This window comes from Opisthocomus hoazin, chromosome 10, assembly GCF_030867145.1.
Source record: "Opisthocomus hoazin isolate bOpiHoa1 chromosome 10, bOpiHoa1.hap1, whole genome shotgun sequence".
NCBI classification, from domain to species: Eukaryota; Metazoa; Chordata; class Aves; order Opisthocomiformes; family Opisthocomidae; genus Opisthocomus; species Opisthocomus hoazin.
Window position 1 is genome coordinate 25620623 of NC_134423.1, and position 20606 is coordinate 25641228.

Below are 20606 nucleotides of genomic sequence, written 5' to 3' on the forward strand. Positions count from 1 at the left end.
GCTTCAAGGTGTGGGGTCTTTAAGGGGTGCACAGAACTTTGGTACACTGGAAATGCAAGTTGAAACTCAAATGACCTTTGCTTTCTCCTTTATTTGCCCCCTATGGTGTATAGTGTATAGAGTCAGACACTTTCAATTTGATTCTCAGCATCCTGATTATGCTCAGGACTCTTGGTATCCAGACAGCGTCACGAAAAATTGAGTTCATGGAGTGTTTCCAGGAGTCCATGTCACTGTGTATTTCCCTGCCCTCTCCCTCGCCCCCGCTGCTCACACAAGTGAGGGATTAGACGATGGGGGAACAGCAACTTGTTTCCTCTGAGCCAGCACTGGCGAGGCAGACTCTGTTGATGGTGGCATCTTGGCAGGGATAGAGGAACATTCCTGCCACACATGGGTAGTGTTTTCAAGCTAGGTTCTTACTTTGCAGCTGTCTGTTCAGAGCTGTCCTGTCCAAACTGACTCCCTTCATCAGTCAAGACTAATGTTTGTGCCCAAAGAAATCTGTTTTCATTCGCATTTGGACAATGCAACATGTGGCAGACTTGGGAGAGGACAGCTTTGCCTGTGGGGTAATGCTTGTTGGCTGAGGAACAACTACAATTTGTATTTTCTGGGGATGTTTGGGCTTATTTTCTGGCTTTGTCTTGGACTTCCCCAAGCCTTCTTTGGGCTTTGCCTGTCCAGCAGCAAATGTGCTAGCTATGGTATTGTCTGGCTTCATGGGCATCTTGCAGGGTGGGATGATGGGCACTCAGCTGCTGCAATGACAGTAACTGGAATGAAAGAGGCATCCTGGCTTGGACCCTGAACCAGGTCACTTATCAGCTACCGTAATAAGTCAAATTAAATGAATTAATGGGCTGGTAATTTTGTGTTGTGCTGTGTGTGGTTGATCTGTGAGGCTTCTCCCTTCCCCCTGCACTGTGAAGCAGCCCTGTTGCCAGCTGAATGGTATCCCTGCTTCCTTCACGCCTGCCTGAAGCCACGGGATTGAAGCATCTAGCCCTTCACTTTTCGAGCCTTCAGAGGAGAAGACTACTCAGGGCCGCTTTCCTTGTTCTTTGGTAGTGGTGGATTTTAAAAGAGCCTGAGGGTGATATTTTTCAAAGATCCATTCTGAGCCGTACTCTCATTGACAGAAGGGACTTACTCGAACTGTCTCTTTGAAAACGGGACTCTTGATCCCAAGCAACTTAAGTGCTTTTGAAAAATCTCCTTCCCTGTTATTAACTGCAGTGGACTGCTTCAGTGGTGACTAGCTTCATTTAAAGTAGGCCAAATTTAGAGTCTAAATGTTATGTGCCTGGCTAATAAACTGTATCGTAATTAGTACCTTGGGGAGACAGGAACCAGGGAGAAGCTGAACATAAAGAGAATGAACTTCATGTAGAAGCTGTCTGCGAAGGATGAGTGAAGACCTATGGAAGGAGATGAAAACGCGGGATTTGAAATGGCCGTGGGGCATATGTGCGATGGGAAGAAACTGGGCATAGTGCTGCGAGGAGAACTTTTTAATAGGCTTGGATTAAAGACGACAAAAGATCTAGCAATGCAGGTAATGAGACTGGATGAAGAATGATCCTTCCACCATTCACACCCTCTCAGTCAGTGTAACCTGCAGACAGGCTAACGCAGGTGCCCGTTTTCCAGCTTCCCGCATGCACGCTGTTCTGGACTCATCCCTGTTCTCCATCACAGGTCCACTAGCGTTATCTCCCAGTTTGAGAAAGCCATGCTCAGCGACTGCGTGGGCAACTTTGCTGAGATATCAGGGACTTTGTCTTGCTTGGTTTCATGCATAAGGCTTTCATTTCCCTTTGCTTGCTGTGTATCTCCCGGTGAAGCCTGGCGTGGCTTTGGGCAGTGTGCCTGGAGGTGACAGATTCCTGCTGGTGGTGGGAATACTGCAGCCACGTGTGCAGCTCCTGTGCTGGCCAGTCTGTCGTGCACCTGCAAAATCAGGGTTAAGGAGAAATCAAGAGGTTGGGCAGGTACAAGCAGAAAAGAGATAGCTCTGGTGTGGGCTGCACTAACCAATTGGCTAGCGAATGTCTCTGCCTTGGCGTTGAACACTGAATGCAAAACCATTCCCACTCTGCAGTGCTGAATTCTGGATTCCTCCCAGAATTTGATGTGCCCCTGCTGTAGGAGCAACGGTCCTCCATGGGACCCCCGCTCATATTGTGCTTTTGGTCACGTCAGGCTCTAGTAGGTAAGTGGAAGAGGTGGTGACTTCTGTTTCGCTTGCATGTGCTCACTGAGTTCTTGCAGGGTGTGGTCATTCTACAGTGAGGGGACTCCATCAGCTGCTGTTTGGTGCCTCTCTGACACGGGTTATTGTGAATCCTGCAGACACAGGGGTGAAATTCAGCCATCTGTGTGTACAGCCTCAGCAGATGCATTTGTTCATTGGCTTTTTGATAGCTCATTTCATAGCGAATCCCAAGGAACAGAGCTCCTATCGTCTGGTGAGGCATCTTGTTGCCTGTTTCTGCATTTTACAGGGAGCATGTTGAGACAAGTGAGACGATGACAAGTCTGCAAGTTCTAGCTAGATCTCACATTTAATTGTTCTTTAACTATGAGAATTTTTTTAATTCCCTATATGCTATTTTGTGTGTGTTTATTTTAAAAGACACTTGTAAATCGCGTTCTGTTCAGGAATAAAAGGGCTTGCTACCTTTGAGAAGTGGCAAAATGGGGAGAAAATATGATGGTACAGGATATAAAGTTGCATGGCTTGTGTTGCGCTCAGGACTGCCAAACTTAAACGTGTAAGTGTCGCAAGGCTGCCCTGTACAACTTCCACCCCCATTCTTCACAGAGGAAATGCTCAGATAATAAGCAGGTTCTCGGAGGGGAGCAGGTTTCAGATCACCTTCAAGCCCAGCCCTGCTGTCTGTCCACACCGCGAAGCCCTGCGCTCACCTCCCAGCCTGCCCCTTTCTGCAGTGGGAGGTTTGGCACCTCCCGTTCGTACCCTTGGCTCTGCGCAGAGACAACGTGGAAGGAGAACCGAGCCGTTTGTGAGCAGCCTCGTAGGAGGGTGCTACTTGGCAAATACGCAAGATGACACGGACAGCTCTTGCGTGGGCTGCAGGCTGTGAGATGGGAGTAAGCAAGCAGCTCATGTGGCTTGGGGACAAGCTCGGGCATTGCTAGTTAGGTGCTAGAGAGACCCTAATTCCACCTGCAGATGCCTACGGTAATTTGGTGTTTCTTTGAAGAGTTGTTACGCAGTGCTGCGGACTGACAACACAATGTGGCCATTTTGTTGGTTCCCTTTTAAATGGCTGCCTTCCTCCCAGGGCTTTCTAAATGAAAGCATTTGATGTACTGCTGGATGGGAAACGTCTCTAACTTCTCCCTCAGCTCAGTTCACATTTGCTGTAGCCAGGCAGCCTAGCTATGGGGTAGGGAGATAGCAGCAGAGCCAGAGCAGATGAGGAGAAAAGTAGTAGGACTTGTCAGAAAACCCCCTCTCTCAGTATATAGCCTTTATATAATCACCGTTGTCCTCCAGCCGTGAAAACTGAATTCAGCTTCCATCAAAGCTTTTATTAATGCTGCTTCAGAGTGTCCTGCCTGCGTCGCTTCTGCCCTGGTTCGTGCCTGGCAGCTGGGAACGCTTCTGCAGCCACCTCCGCGGGCCCCTCTTGATCTGCACTGTGGCGTAACTCGGATGCAACCCTTAGCCCTGAATTCAGCCCTTGATCATAAATTAAGATAACATGAAGTTGTTCGCATGACAGGTTTTCTAGTCAGGCTTGCACTGTGGTTTCTGCTGTGGTAAGTAGCCCTGTTTATAGTAGAATGCCTTCTCTGCAGGCATAAAAGTGGTGTGTTAGGAAGTATCTTATTCGATAAACAAACTTGCATTGATTTGGGGAGGTGGAGAAGTGAGGGTGTTGCAGTGTGACAGCTTAGGATCCTTCCCCTCTAGTGCTTTGATAGTACATAGGGAAGGGGCTTTTTTCCTCTTAAGAGTCTTCCAGAGACAAGAGTTTCATTTCTTCTCCACTGGAAGTGAACCCAAGGCGACGGTGCCCTGTTCGCAGAGTCCTGGACCCAGGTATGAATCTTGTTGCCAGTCCTGCATATGCCCAAGAGCGCCTGTGGTGCTGTAGAAGCCTACATTTCAGTTATATGCAGTTTAAATTCCTCTTTATCTGGCTTTGTACACCTACTTGGCGGCCACAGGGAAAAGGAGCTCCATCTCTGAACATGTCAAAGATGCTCCGACTGCTTTCCCTTGGCTGTTTGCTTTGACGGAGCTGAGTGGCCGCCCCTGCTCGCGAGCCCCTGCTGCCGCGTGCTTATTCCGCATGGAATTCTTCATCCTCCGGGTCTGAGATGTGCCGGCAGCACTGCTCTGTGCTGTGGTTTTTAAAGCATGCAAAAATGCAGTTACAGCGTTGAAGTTTGTGCTTCTTTGCATGCTTATGATGCATTATTTTGCTGCAGGTGAAAAGGACATAATATTTAAAAATAAGAATTCAAATATCCACTCACTTCATTGTATGTGTGCAACTAAAGAGCCGTGTAGGCTACAGGTGGATTCTGGCGCTGGATGTGTTTGTGTAGATACCTTGTCACAGACTAAAATACCGCCTGCCTTCACACAGTGAGGTGAATCTTGAGCAGCAGACTTGGAGGCAGAAAGCTTATGTGGACACTCGGTCCGCGGTTGTGATATCACTGTAGGTTGTGACTTCAGAAGGTTAAAAAAAAAGTGCAGATCTCAGCCATGATGCACATCTGTTTCAGAGGAACAGAAAAAGCCTTTCAAGTTCTGCTAGGCAGTTCGGCGTGGCCTGGTGCTCGGTACCTGGGTCTATTTTGAGCTGCCGGTGACTCACGCTCACTTTCCGTGATGGATGTAAGGGGGTAGGTTGCAAATAACACCCCTGACGGTCTTTTTGTTCGCACCTCTCTAAATGGGGCAGCGCTCCTTCTCTTGCTCAGGGGAGGCAGGAGAGTGGTCAGTGCCGTGGGTCCCGTGCAGGATCCTTATCACAGCCTGCCAGTACCTGAAGGGGCCGGCAAGAGAGCCGGGGAGGGACTTTTGACAAGGGCACGTAGGGACAGGACAAGGGGTAATGGCTTTAAACTGAAAGAGGGTAGGTTTGGATTTGGTATAGGACAGAAATTCTTTACCAGGAGGGTGGTGAGGCCCTGGCTCAGGTTGCCCGGAGAAGCTGTGGCTGCCCTCTCCCTGGCAATGTTCAAGGCCAGGTTGGATGGAGCTCTGAGCAACCTGGGCTGGTGGAAGATGTCCGTGCTGATGGCATGGGGGTTGGAACAAGGTGATCTCTAAGGTGCCTTCCAACCCAAACCATTCTATGATTCTATGATCCCAAGGAAGCAAGTGGGGAAGATACCGACAGCCCAGTTTCATTGCTGTTTGCTGCAGTGGTTGCCTAGATTAGAGGTTAGGTTTTTATGTTGCATGTTTTATCGGTGTGGATCCCAGTTTCGCTAGAGTAGTGGAAAATACACTTGTTTTAACTTCAAGGGGCACACGATTTTTTTTCTGGTTTAAGCTGTTTTGAAGCAAGCTGTGGCTTTGCACTGGTGTATCAGCTCCTGACCAGACAGGATATCTTCTGTGGGCGCTGACTGCTCTTTGCTCTGTTTGCAGTATGCGACACCCTGTAGCATTGCTGTGGGTGCCTGCGGCGTCGCTGCGTCGCCCAGCAGAAGGGTTACCTGGGCGCGCTGGCTTTCTGCCCTGCGCTGGCTGAGGGCAGGCAGCACAGGATGCTGCGGCTGCTGAAGTGTGGGGAGGAGATGCACAGCCGGGTACCAGAGGTGGCAGAAAAGTTTTCTGCATGGTGCCAGAGAGGAGACGTTGCCAAAAATCCGTGTCTTGGCTTGGCCAGGAGCGCGGTGTGCTGTTTCTCTCGCTGCACGGTGTAATACCCTTTCTGCTCAGGCCCCTGAAAATCCTGACCTTGAATGTGTGCTTGATTTGGACCGTGTCAGTAATCTCGGAGCTGGTCACTAGAATATAAAATGAATTTTTCACACCAGTGAGGCATAGATCTGAGCTGCAAATTCCTCGTGGCACCAGTACAGTAACTTGCAGATTTTCCAGTGCTGGCCTAGAAACAGCATAGGCACACGCAGCAACAGCCGAGCTAATAACACCCTGCTTCTCAGCAGTGGTTCAGCTGCGGCATCTATTATCCCTCTCATGTGAATGCAAATTTCTATGCAGAGATGATTTCCAGAGCTTGAGCGGAGCCAGCTTGGGTGTGTTTTGTATCGCCACCCTTTCTGGCTTTCCCTTATGTTCACGTGCCCAAAGCCAGCACGGGTGTTGGTGCCTGCGGTGAGAACATCTTTGAAGTTTCCACTGACTTTGTTGGACTGGGACTGGTGTTGACACAAGTGATCAGCAGCTTCGGATGGGAGGTCCTGATGCCCTCACCATTTCGGCAGGGTGGGGAGCAGCGAGGGGTGCTGATGCCTGGGGCTTGGCAAAGGGCGTTAGGCTCGTTGCCCTCCTGCCAGCCATCCTGTACGGAAGGAGTGGGCAAAACGCCAAGGGAATTGTCAGCATTTTAAAAAAATTGCGCTCCACCACAAGCGATCATCTCAGCGCTGGAACTGCGGAGCAGAAAAACATCAGAGCAGAGCATCAGCATCGTTGCCTTGGGCCTGCAGCTTGTCAGCTGGGAGGGTGGGCGGCAAGGCGGGCTGAGCCCCCGGGTACCGGCTCTGCGGGGAGGAGAGCTCGCCTCCAGCTCGGGGATGCCCTGCGCTCCATCCCGCGTGGCTGCTGGGCGAGCGGGCGCGTGGGAGCAGCGGCTTGCTTTCTGGGATGGTCGCTTTGGCTCTTCGAGGAATCTCCTGTTTCCCAGCTCCGTAATGGAGGCTGTGGGAGACGGTTTGCGTTTGTTTTACTTTGGGAACATAGTTGCCAGGCAATTATTTTACACCCTGTAGCACTGCAGACATGTCTCTTCAAGTCCAATCTCTTACCACATAACTGAGAAAATGTATTTTGCATTAAAAAGAAGCCTTTTAAAAAGGCCCTTCAGGCATAAAGTCAGTGTGTTTTCTATATATAACCCTGTATTATTAATACAGTGAACTTATCTGTAGACTCTGTGGGTGAATATGACTTGATCATTGGAGATACGAACAATATGATATTCATTTTCAATGCACTGTGTCTCTGATTCCATAACAGTGCCCCCAGCCTTCAGTTCATTTCTTAGTGATAAAATGGGGCAATAGCGTGAAACAGGTTTGTGGATTGCATTTTTGCTGAGCATTAATATAAAATAAACAGCCTATAGAGAGAATAAATTTACCTTGGTTCAGAAATGCCAAGATCTATAGATTTGGGACAGACGGGAATGATGAATGTGAGCATGTATTACGGAAATAAGTCCAGAATGGCGTGGCAAAAGCTTCCCTGGATTTAGTTATAAAGGTTGCAATGAGTTGCTTTGACTGGAAGATTTGAAGGTGGTGATTGATTTCTTTTTTTTTTGTTTGATGTGGGTCATTTATTTCTCTGTGTGTTATGTGAAATTATTTTCCTTTTTCAATCTCTGAAGAGTGATTTAGAGTGGATTTAGGAGGCCTCTTTAGCCCAGGTCCGTTTGAGGTTCGTCTTCGCGCAGTCGCCCGAGGTGAACGCATGTGTGCAGACTGCTGCGGCTCTGTGAGCAGAGGAGAGAGTGCAAGCACGGTACAAGTTTTAATTACTTCTTGTGATTGTATGTTGGGCGTTGTGTTCCCATCCCAGAAGGGCAGAAGGCTGGGTTGGTTACGTGAGCTTTCTAGGTCCCGAGCCTGCTTTCTGTGTGAACAAGGTGCGCAGATGCCCAACCTGATTTATCTAGTTTATGGTGGTCCAAAATTGACTGATCTGGTGTAGACTTAACCTGGGGGAGCGTGAACTTGTGGAGTAACAACAGTTGTGCGGTCCTGTTGATCTCTCTGATGCCATAGCTAAATCTTAGTGGGGCTGCTCTTAAAAACTGGATGGGAGATGTCTGGAGTGGGTGAAACTGGAATCCCGCTGGGGACAGAGGGTGAAGCGAGAGACAGAAAGGCAGTTCCAGTGGAAGAGGGTGGTGGAGGCCTTGAGACTTGGAAAAAGGCAGCAAGGCTGGCACAACTGAGGGCTGTGTACAGTGCTGCAGCTAAAGCAGAGCCTCGGTGACCTGCTGAGGACTGATCTGCAGGACAGACGTGAGGACGTAAGAGTAGCAGGCAAGGTTGAGTTGTCTGTGGTGCAGGCGCATACCCGTATGCAGCTGTGGCTTCGGGGCTGTTTCCCAGCGTCGTGGGCGCTGGCGTTTGCCACGATTACAACGCTGTCTCTGCCCCTGTCCTCTCTGGACTTGTCTGGTGTGGTGGGTGGTTACACACCGCTAACTTCTGGGGGTCAAAACCGCGCATGTGTCTCATTCCTGGGCACTTGGCCCATGTATCTTGCCTGCATGAATGTTATTGGGTTGTTGTAGTAGCTTCCTGGTAACCATTTTCATCCTAGGTTAAAAGTTTTTTTAACTGAATATCACAGAATCCCAGTGTGGCAGGGGTTGGAAAGGACCTCTGTGGGTCATCTAGTCCAGCCCACCGCCAAAGCAGGGTCACCTACAGCAGGCTGCACAGAACCTCATCCAGGCGGGTCTTGAATATCTCCAGAGAAGGAGACTCCACAACCTCCCTGGGCAGCCTGTGCCAGGGCTCCGTCACCCTCAGAGGGAAGAAGTTCTTCGTCATGTTCAGCTGGAACTTCCTCTGCTTCAGTTTGTGCCTGTTGCCCCTTGTCCTGTCGCTGGGCACCACTGAAGAGAATCTGACCCCCTCCTCTTGACACCCACCCTTAAGATATTTGTAGGCATTTCTAAGGTCCCCTCTCCGCCTTCTCTTCTTCAGGCTGAACAAGCCCAGCTCCCTCAGCCCTTCCTCACAGCAGAGATGCTCCAGTCCCCTCACCATTCTCGTAGCCCTCCGCTGGACTCACTCCAGTAGCTCCTCATCTTTCTTGAACTGGGCAGGCCAGAACTGGATGCGGTACTCCTCTCAATCTATTCTTTCCAGCCCTGGCAAAACGGCTGTGTAAACTGACAGGAGCCGGGAAACAGCAGCTTGGCAGCTAACAGCGTGGGCTCCGGGTGTTTCCTGCTGAGCTTTGGCAGGGGGTTGTCCATCTGAAGCCCCTGTGCTGTCTCGCTGCTCCGCTCCCCGCGTCCCTGCGGTTAAACCAACATCCCCGTGGGCTGCACTCCCGAACGCTCAGCCTGGTCTCGGCACACGGGGACGCTTTATAATCCCTGCAGCCTTTTCACGTGACGTCAGAGTATTTTACAGGGAGCTGGCGTGTCTTTGCAATGTTTTATGTAACTCTGCATAAATAGAGTTAGTGTCTAGGAGCAGTGATGGCTTACCTGCTGGGGCAGAGGCTTGTGGAGGGAAGTACAGGCAGGACAGTGCTCTTCTAGCCCACAGTTACAAGGGCACCGGGAGCATCCCACATGCAAACTGCAAGTATTTAGTCAGGTTACACACAGGAGGTGCTTACACATGGGAAGAGGTGGGGTGTAGAGGAGGGTGGGAGAATGATTCTAGCCATGGGCAGAGTTTGGTTTTGAATTAGTGCAGGTAGCATCTCTGCTGTGCTGATGCCGATTTTGTAGTCTGCCTGTGGGTTTAAGGTCACAGGCAATGTCAAAGCAAGAATTTGGGCTGCGGTCTGGGCTGCGGCCACCCTGGGTGTAATGCAGTTGTGTTCCTGGTGTTCTCTGGCTAAAAATCTGCATGTTGACAGTTTATTTCTCAGGCGTATTTTTATTTTGGGATATTTTTTCCCCCCTCCCCATGACTGTCAGTGTTTTAGAGGCTACTTTGCTGATGCTGGTGTCAGCGCTTTGTATTTTGATGCTGTTTTCCTCTGGATGCTGAAGGCTGATGTGATGGTTTTATTCTTTCAGCATGGCCCCCCGGCACCCCGTACCCCAGTTAATAAAGGCAGAGCTGGTAGCGCTGGGTGGTAACGCTACAGCCAGGAGCAGGAGGCTGGGAAGTGCGGTGGGATCCGACCACAGCAATAAGAACTCCTGCCTGCTTTTATCAGGAGGACTGGAGTTTGCATTCTGTCCTCCTCCTCCCTCTCCTCCTCCTCCTCTTGTTTCAGTCTCTTCACTAAAGCAAAGCAAGAAACTGTTAGGGGGTGGGGAGACTCTGTTTCCCTGTTGTGAGGGGTTTAGCTCTAAGAAGAACTGAAGTCCCACTGAGATAAGAGCAGGATGAGAATTGGGATTTCTGATTTTAATTCCCAGGTTTGTCACCCATTTGCTATCCCTGTCACTGTGAATTGCACTTAAAAACGGTGCAGGTTTTTTATTGAAATCCAGCTGTCCAAAATCTGACCCCTGTAAGGTGCAGCACCCAAGTGTTTCTGAGTGCCATCCTCCTTTCCACTTGTATATATGTATGGTAAAAGCCTAAAATTTGGCAGCCAGATTGAAATGTGGGAGAGACTTCCAAAGCTAGCTAATACCAGTTGGCCTTGGGAAATCACTGCTGTTGGCTTTCAGTCTTCCAGCCTAAATTATTCCATCACAAATTAATTTTGTTGACTGTACTTGTCTCATTAATATTTGGCTCTCTATGCCTCAGTTTACACAGCTGTAATGAGTAGTTATGAGTTTCCTATCTAGGTACAGCTCAGAAATGAGCATCATAGGCATGATTTTGTGCGCTCAGAGTTATTTGCTCATCTTGGAGAGATCCCCTGTTCTGCTGGAATCGGTGTTCGTGGGACCTCGACCACAGCTGTGTTCCTTGGGGCTGTGCTGGAGGTGGTACCATGAAGGAAGGCTCCCATAGAAAGGGCTTCGCATCGCTTAGAATTTGTTGGTGTTTGCTGTGTGGTGCTGAAGTCTGGAGTCCTCCCAGTCTGGCTGCCCCATCCCCGTTAGATCACACCTTGCGATAAAACCAGTCCCGTGTCGTGGGCGATGAAGGTAGCTCTGCTGCATGAGTGCCTGCTGGGGCAGCCCGGGGCGACGGGACGTCATCCGTGTCCCTGCACCTTGGTGTGCCATGCTCTGAAAATACCAGCGTAGCACTTGCTAGCAGTGTCTGTCCTCGCCCGCTCAGGTCTGTCTCCCTGGCTCCCACGGAGAGCTGGCAACAGCGACGTTGCTCTGCGAGACGGCTGGAGCACTGCTCCTGAGCAGCGCGGCCGAGGTCACTGCCAGGCAGTGCCATGTCCTGGCACCGAAGGACACCATCGCCCTCGTGAATCACAGAGCCCTTTCGTCCCGCCGGGTACCTGCACACAGTGTTTTGGGTGAAGCGGCGATCTCCTCTCCCTCTGACACGCACATCTTCGCTTGGCTTTGACGTGGGGAAGGATTATTGCTATTGCATTGCCTGCAGTCATAGGGTTTGATTTTTTTAGGGGTTTTTTTGCCTTACTCTGTTCTTGGCTCTTTAGTCGGGGGAGGATTACAGTAGCAGTGTAAAATGATAACTGCCTGTGTGGGATGAAGGCTGAATTTTCAAAAATTGTGAAAACAGTCCAGTTTTTGGAGATCTGACTTGGACACTTCCCAGGGTCAGAGCTGGGAGCTTTTGCTTATGCAAAGCAGCAGAAGTGGGTTGTTTCCATTTCTCCCTTTTGCTGCCAGCGGGCCTGTCTTTGTCCGACCGTGCCCTGGTGTACCCTAACAGAGGCTAACTGCCCGCAGAGGAGAGCTGCTGTCAGAAGGCTTTAAAGTCGGTCAGACTGGCTCCTGCTTTGTGAGGTTTATCAGCAAAGATTTTCAGTGCCTCCAGTGGGAGGCTATTTTTATTCTATCCAGAGGCTACCTTCTGCTCTGAGGTCTTTATCGCATATTTTTGTGAATAGAGGAACCTGCCTGTTTTAGGACAACCTTAAATATCTTCATCTGAAAAACAAGGTAGCCTTTTATCCAACGTAAATGTTTCTGGCATTTCTGTGACATGTTCAAGATTTCTTTTATTGGTTTTTTTTTTTGCTATATAAGGGGGACCCTGCTGTAGACCTGAGAATATGCTGAGTTTTCTCCCTTGAGAAGGGGTGACACCTGATATTTCATTGTTGTACTCTGGTGGGTGCTATGACTGTTGCAGAAAATCCACGTGTTTCATGGCACTGTGTATCCAAGACTGGAAGAGCTCTCGAGATCATATGTTTCATTTTCCTGGCCTACGGCAAGATCAGTCATACCTGTGTCTTTCCTGACTCTGATGCTGGCCTGCACTCTTTTTAAAGACTTCTTCAGCCTTTCCACGCAACGTATTTCAATGCTTCACAGTCCTTACTAGGAAAAGTCTGGTTTCTCTCCACCTTGTATTTAATCTGAATCATCTCTGCTGCAGTTTAAACCTGTCACTTCTTGTCCTGCCTATTTTGCATACAAAGAACGGGTCATTCCTTTTCGCAGCAGTGTTAAATATTTGAAGACTATTCATGTGCTTCTCTCTGCTTTGTGTTAAGTAACTGCTGTTTGTTAAATCTTCCCTTCTTTGTGGTGGATTTAAATCTTCTATATAAACCTTAATTGGCCTGTCTTCTCAGCACTATTCTGTAAGTGACGATCCCAGTCATTAACTAATCCACAAACAGTTTAAACCCTTTGATCAGCATTTTATTTATGTGCTTTAATAGAAGCCTTCTATGCCAGCCAAATTGCCTGTTTGTGCCTCGCTGTCTCTGACTTGATGGCCGTGTGCTGGTGTGCGAGCCAAGTACCCGCAAGGTTTTCAGCTGCGCGCGAGCTGCGACTCGCGCCACGGGAAAGAGCGGGGGCTGGGCGTGATGTGAGGCTTGGTGTGGTTTGTGCCTCGGCTCTGTGGGACAGCGTTTGCGACGCGAAGGCTGTGCGTTCAAACGGAACGGGAGCCCAAAGAGTGGCTAACTGATCATGGTCTCTGTCGGCACCCAAAATACACTTTGATGTGCGTAGGAATGTGGAAGTGGACATGTGTTCAGACAGGTGGTGGGCTGTGGAATGTCACTTGGTATTAGGAGCTTCTGATGTGGCTGTGTTTGAATGGTCAGGTCATGTGTGGAGGTCAGCTACAATACTGTGATTTGGATGTCATTGATGTGTAGGTCTTTGGCTCCAAGGGAAAGTCAAGAAAACTTATGCTTTAGCAGGACATGTGGGGAGGACAGAAGGGAGGTTGTATTCCCTTTCAGTAATTTTCTCTGGATTTCTTTGTTGTAGGTGAGTGTTTTAACCACCTTGGAGCGGCGATTCAACCTCCAGAGTGCTGACGTGGGTGTCATTGCCAGCAGCTTCGAGATTGGCAACCTGGCCCTCATCCTCTTTGTCAGCTACTTCGGAGCCCGAGGACACCGGCCACGCTTGATAGGATGTGGAGGAATAGTCATGGCCTTGGGTGCCCTCCTTTCTGCCTTGCCTGAATTTCTGACCCACCAGTACGAATATGAATCAGGAGAAATACGCTGGGGGGCTGAAGGGAGGGATGTGTGTGCTGCCAACGGGTCCACCAGTGATGAGGGACCAGACCCGGACCTTATCTGCAGGAATAGGACTGCTACCAACATGATGTACTTGCTGCTCATTGGGGCACAGGTCCTCCTGGGCATTGGTGCTACCCCTGTCCAGCCCCTGGGAGTTTCCTACATTGATGACCACGTCAGGCGGAAAGATTCCTCTCTGTACATAGGTAAGGCTCTCTGAACTTCTTCTCACTGAAGGCTTTCCTTGCGGGCTGGCGTCTCGCTCTTCTCTTGCCTGTTTGATGGCAGTGGGAGGAATGCCTTGAGGCCTCTTCTCCATGCCCTGCCGTGCTTGTGAAGGTGACCTGGCAGGGGTTTCTACACCAAGTGATTGTAAGCAGTAGGGAAACACAGTGGTACTTGCTTTTACTGTAGCAATGGTAAAGGTTCACAGCCATGGTGATTATTACTAGATGATTAGGAAGATGCCTACTCCTACTGTGTTTGCACAGATTGCTTTAAATTCTGATATTGGTCGCTTGTGGTTGAGTTTTACCTGAAGAATTTGCGTGGCATGTGTGATGATGATTTTTTTTTTTTTCTCCCCACCAAGATACCCCGGTTCACTTCCTGTTCTGAAGCATTTGTCTGTGTCTGAGAGATTACTGCAGTAAAAGGAGACTGAGAGGAGACGCGTGTCTTGTCGCTGCCACCATCCCATTTTAGCAAGGAAGTGCCCATTACGGAGTAGGTGCTGTGACCCAGCATGCTGTGGCAGGACCCCAGTAATGGAATGAGATGCAGGAGCTGGTGAGAGCTATTGTGATGTGGTGAGCCTGAAGCGGAACTCACGGTTCTGGTGATCGTGTTGCAAAATTCTTCCAGATGGTTAAGATATGAAATTTGGCTTCAGTTACCCAGTGAAACATTGCTGTTATTGGGGTAAAGTGCTCTTGGGTTTCATTGTTAGTCTCCTCTCCAGCGAGTTTAAAGAGGATGTTGTGGGTGAAGTTTTTGAAGAACAAACTCACCGGCTTGGCTCATTCTGCATTCTGCGGGACCTGTCACTAGATAAATGGCTCCAAAGCAATAAGTCAGTCAGGTGTGTGCTGCCGTTAGTGTAATCGTTCTGCACTTGTTAGCGTAGTTTCTACTAACCAAAACTCTGTGCACTTGTCCCGTCATCCCTGTTTTGTCTTTGACTGTCAGCTGAATGGGTGATCCTACTAATAGTTATTTTTTTCTGCGAAGACGTTTTTATCAAGTTCCCAAGCGTAACGGAACGCAGCTGCGGTCTGGCCATGGACAGCAGAGCTGAACAGTCCTGCTGGCTTTCTGAATGGTGTTGGGTGTCTTGGGACAGCGCAGAGGCCTGTTGGAAAGACTGGCTAGGTAGCATGCTATGGCTCTCCTGGGTGTAGTGCTACTGCACTTAAAGAAGTTCTTCTACATATTCAAAGTGTGTCCGTGTTTTCCTGTAACTGGTTGTAAAATCATAGTATTTCAGAATTTGGCTTTGTCCTTGGATCGTTATTCGGTAAGTGCTTGTGAGGGATCCTCTGGATAAAGCAGGATGATATATAAAAGACAAGATACTGTACAACCTGAAGGTGAATAATGAGACTAAATTCACTGCAGCAACTTTGCCAACACCATAAATGATGAGCTGGAATTAAGAGTGATTCTAAGATTATCTATTAAAAGTAACTATATAGAGAAGCAGCAACTTCTTTCGGTCTGTTCCATGGGCATTTTTTAAGCAATGTTTCATGTCTGAGAACAGGATTGAGGAGGGTGCATGAGAGGAAGATTAGGAAGAGTGATTCTTTTTGTTCCTGAGATACATTCATCTTGTATGCTAAAATAACTTCTTTAAAGTTGGCAGTTCAACTGTAGCTGGGAAAATACTGCCAGAAAATGATTTCTGCTTACTATATACTGCTTCATTATTTTTCCTTCGGACATATGCTTCTAACCATGTTCCTTGCTACATGCAGAGTTTTAAAAAAAAAAACAATCATTTTGAGGTCGTTTACTGGCTTTAGCTATGAAAATCGTAATCTGAATTTCTACGTATGAATTATGGGTTGCAGAAGAATGCATGTGTATGCACACTCAACCAATCAGCCATACCAACAATGAAGTTTAATATCTGCCCTGTCCCAGCCTATCCATCACAGGTAGGTTTTCAGATATGGGAAGATTAATTCTTAATGTCAACCTGCAGTCAGCTGGGCTAGTAAAAATAAAAGCTAACAGGAAAAAATTATGGAGAAAAAAATCTATTCTGTGAATGAATATAAATGGAGAAGAAGCTGGTGGAAATGTACGTGTCTTCTTAGGTTTGTGAATACTTGAGAGGAAGTCAAATTCCTCAGTTTAAAATGTTGTTTGAGAATTATTTGCTCAGATTTGTCTTTAACTGATTATTTTTGTTGATGTCATCAATGCAGTTTTCAGTGGCCTTAGCAGAAAGCTGGCTGAGCAGCTTACCCACTTCATTCTTCTCTGTTTCGCAGAGGAAATGACTGCGGAGTGTATACTGTCACTGTGCTATATTTATATCCGTTGGCTTTCTCATAATAGCACACTCACTCAGTAGGGGCTGCGCTGTGTGTGACCGGATAAAACGTTTTTGGGTAAGTTCCCTCAGTTTATATTAGGAGCAAAGCTGGCATAGGTTGTTCCCTCAGGAGAGAAACTAATTAATAACAGCAGTAATAGTCTGGCCAAACTTTCCATCGCGGCTGGCTGTGGCTGGGAAGTGATGGGATTGACCAGTCCGTGCTGTCTTCAGTCTATTGCTAACGTCGAGTACGTATGTGCTCCGTCTGGGCTGGTTTGTAGCTGGGGGGAAGAAGCAGTCTCTCACCTGACAGCTAAGTACTAGTGGTTGTTCACCTGCTGCAATAAAAATCCGCTTGTGTCCCAAGGCAGTGAATTAGATAGAAATAACCCGGCGGACTGAGAATTTTTTTCTTCTGAGTTGTGCAAGAGTTCGGTGGAGGAAGTTCTTACAGTATCTGATGGAGCCTCTTTGCAGTGAAGTGACGATACAGGAAGATTCCTCCAACCACAACCTCCCCCAGGCCTTCTTTTTAAAAAACATTTCTTGGTACTAATACGTGTGTGCAGAAGAATGGAGGTGTGATGCCATACGGAATTTAAAGTGAAACTCTGGCTTTAACTGCTGGTGCAAGTTATCGCACCTGTGAATAGAACACACTTGTGACCGTGGAGTCCATCGAATGTGGCTCGCTGTGGTTTCTCTGCGACGACAGGCACGCGGGAGGTGGTGGGCAGCGCGCATCTGTTGTGCATCCTTTGAAGGCAGAGGTTGCTCGGGCTTGTGCTCAGCCAAGGAGGTGGGGTTTCGTAGTTTCCTAATTAGAGAGACAGAGGTGAGATATTACAGGGAGATATCTTTGTGGCATGGGCTGCTGACATGTAGTTTCATGTTTCTTGAGCTCATGGTATATTTTTTGGTGCTTGCGATGTGTTGCTACCAAAGTCAAACAGGTTTTGTTGCTGTAGTAACCAGCCCTAGGAAAGGGGCTGTGTTGTGGTAACCGAGGGCAAATCAAATAAAAAAGGTGCATGCATGGACATACACACCAAAGGATGTTCAAAAGAAAACTCATCTGTGCTGTAACAGAGTTAGAAAGATAGTGGGACCGTGCCTGCTCCTGCTAATGATGGGAAATACATTCTCCTCCATTTCAGCATCCGAGCGCCTGCTCAGCAGAAAGGTAACTTTGGCTATAGCAGCCAAAAGGTGAAAAAATAAAGGAATTTTCTTAGCTGTTAGAAGTTGGGAAGTATCTTCTGTTCTGGTCCTAGTTTGCTTGTTCCTCTCTCTGTTTGGGTCTGCTCTTGTATTTAAGATCTGAACTCCCATTTAGAGATTTCCAATCAAGCAGGTTAATTTTACCTGTGTATTTATTGGCTTTTGGCATAAGTAACCTGAGTTGAGGAATTCCTCACTCCTGCAGGCTGTGCAGGGCTCGTTATTGCTGCAGCTTCACTAATGTCAAAGAATTCCCTCAATTTGTTGCATCATTTGTTTTAAAGGAGGAAAAGTATGTTGAAGACTACTTACTACCTTACTGCACGGTTCCTTTCTCTACCCACTAATGACTCACTTGACATTTCCCTCTTTAGTTCATTTTCTGCTAGGTCTTGCTGAGTTCTGTTGAAATCGATGAAGACTTTGACATTAGGAGGGGGATCAGAGGTGTCGTGGAGCTGATACAGGGGGAGAAAAAACCCGAGCTGACAGTGGTTGTATGGATTTAGCTGCCTCTCAGACGAGCAAGAGCATGCAAGTGTTTTCTGGTCACTGGAGTACCCGTGTTGCTCTCAGCAGTGGTTTGCGTGTTCAGTTAGAACCAGTGCAGGGATGTGGTAGATGAATGTTGTTCCCAGTCTCCATACGCGCCCTGTGGGCTTCCTGCAGCATTTAACACTGGCAGATGAAAGCTGTTGTCTAGACCGTGGTTACCTATAGAGCAGAATGAATAGCCTCGGGGAGCCAGGGTTTGGTCTGGGGCAATTAAGGGCTGCATTATATAGAGGAAGTTGCTATTATTCTGTCTCCTGTTGATGGAGGAAATTGATATTGATGTTGGAGGGAGCACTGCCAGGTTGCGTGGCTCATTCAGAAGAACGCTGTGTCGATCTTTAATGTGTCAGAAATTCTCTTTAAGTTTGCTGATGCTCTCTCAGTGTTTAAGTTCATGGATGCACACCCCACATGTTCAGGACCCGCCACTTCAGACTCCTCGCTGGCTTGCAGAAACTGCCGTAATGTGAAGAATGGTTACAATTAAACCGCAGAAGGCGCAAGTTTTGGGTCAAGGAGTAAGTGGTGAGGAGTGATGAGTGCTGCTGAATTACCGGTGGTGGAGGGCTGTGCCTGAGAGTAGTGTGCTCAGGGGAATAGAGCTGTTCTTGGCCTGCTTCATGGCAGGGTGGAGGAACGGAAAAACAGAAAACTTGGGACTGCTGGATGTGTCTGCTTAGCTGCTTTCTTCTGTCTCCTCTGCCAGTCTTCTGTCTGTCCTTCGCTGTGTGTACTTTGGTTTAATATGTCATTGTTCCAGCTGTTACTCATGGTGTAAGAGCAGAACTCGACAGGACAGCATTCTCGTGTCCACATCTGCCCCGACGGGACCAACCCAGTGAGGGGGCTGGGACCCTGCATTGTCACTGCTGACTTCGACCTTTGCAGCAGTCCGGGGTTATTTTGCCTGAAATGTGTGGAAGCACTTTTTGTTTTGCAAGGACAGTCATAGAGAAATGCTCGCGCTCACTTCTGGTGCTCTCTTGCTTGCTTTAAGCACCAACTCAAGATTTGCTGCAGAGGAAGACAAACATGTCCTAGTTGGAATCTTGCTGTCTCCAGGGATAAATTTGTCCATTTGAAAAATCACTTATGGTGGCTTACGTCAGTCAAAATGACAGCAGCCATTGTGTTTTGGAGAAGCAGAAGCATTTTCTCAACTGACAAGAATTAGATCTGAGAGTTAGTATCTATGGCGGTGAGTTAATAGCAAGCTATCAGCACAGGATGCTGAAATCATCAGGGTTTCAGTCAACGTTTTGTGTATGGTAATAGAAAGAAATAGTACTTGGATTTCTATTAGGAGGCTCGTGTTGGTACGCGAAGCAGTTGCTGTGAATCTTGAAACCGTTCATCTGCTGTGTATGTGATATTACGTATATTAGGGTTCATCAATAAATACTAAAAAAAAAATTTAAAAAAGGAAATGGGCTTTCTAATTTTATAAACAAAAGCGAAAATGTGTTCAATACGGTTAAAGAAAAAGCCATAGCAATTGGAGAGTTGAAAACCCCAGCCCTCCACAGGGTGTATTGCAATTGTCCAACCAGTATTCCTGTATGTAAGTTACCATATTTGAAGGACTGTGGAATGGACAGTCAGTGACAGCACTTTTCATAATAGCAAATGTCTCCCTTTTTTTTGAAGCTTTCAGAATTCTATTTCCAGGGGGACACCATGTAATTCTGAGAAACACAAGTATTTTGGAGCTCAAAGAGCAGATTTTGCAGATGTTTGGCTTGCAAGATGGAAATCTATTCTATTCTTTACATAGCTTGGTATCTACAGCATGATAGGTTCTGGGTAAAGATGGTGAGGACCTTGGGTGCCCACGGAAGTGTGTTGAGATGGATGTTGTTTCTGTCCCTTCCCGGTTCTGTAGAGTATTTTTGCATTCTGTGATACTTCTTTTTCTTTTTTTCCCCTGTTAAGAAATTCATTCAGCTTTCCAGTGGCTGCTTGCTAGTTTTGTCTCTGTGACTGCAAGTCTCTTGCGTGGAGGATGGATGCATTTTGCTCAATCTTCCTCTTTCTGAATTTCTGCATAATTTCTTGAAGTGTATGTTTGAATCTACATTTCTGTACCATAGCAAGTAGGATATTTTTTTGCTTATATCATACAGTCTTATCACTGGCCTCGTGAGGCCCTCCATTGATGCGTATTGATTGGAAGGTCTTTAGGACCCGCTTGAGAGGTCTGTGCAGCTCTGCCCATCCTGGCTGCTTATCCCTTTCTCTCCTCACAGTGCTCCTGCTTGGCCGTACTCCATCCTCGTGTGCTCATTTGTGGTCTGCAGACAACCTGGGGACTGTACTCACAGTAGCCCTTCTTGCTGGAACGTGCTTCTCTGAGCTCACCCCCTTAAGGCTCTGCCAGCCTTGTCCTTTCCTCAACTCTCTGCTTTTTAAAGCCTGTTGCTACTAGGTCTTTGATACAGGGATCTCAGCTGGCTTCCGATCTGTTGTGTTTCCTCTGCGTGCCCGCTCGTTAACCACAAGCTGCTTGGGGAGTTTGTCCACCTCCGTGTGGGCACATGCACTTGGGGAGCGTGAGCCCTTGTTCCAGAGAATTGCTGTTCTCCTTGCTGGTATAATGTGATTTTATAGGTGTGTAATATTTTTAGCCTAAAGACTTGATGGAATTTTGTGATCGTTTTGTTCGGTAAATGCATCCTCCTACGGGTGATTTGGAGAGCCTTTCCTTTCTCCCACAGTCTCCAAAGGGTTGAGAAAGACACGGTATTAACACCAGACTAAAAGGAGTGCTGCTGTCAGCGTGAGTGCTGTGATGCC

At 47.9% G+C, this 20606-nt stretch overlaps 1 protein-coding gene across 1 annotated transcript in view; it reads left to right on the forward strand.

The window, feature by feature from the left end:
- SLCO3A1 (solute carrier organic anion transporter family member 3A1) overlaps positions 1-20606 on the forward strand; it is a 153843-nt gene that overhangs the window by 11906 nt on the left and 121331 nt on the right. The window contains exon 2 of the mRNA XM_075432066.1: positions 13233-13698. Within this exon, the coding sequence (XP_075288181.1) occupies positions 13233-13698 (466 nt within the window). The remainder of the gene's footprint in view (positions 1-13232; positions 13699-20606) is intronic.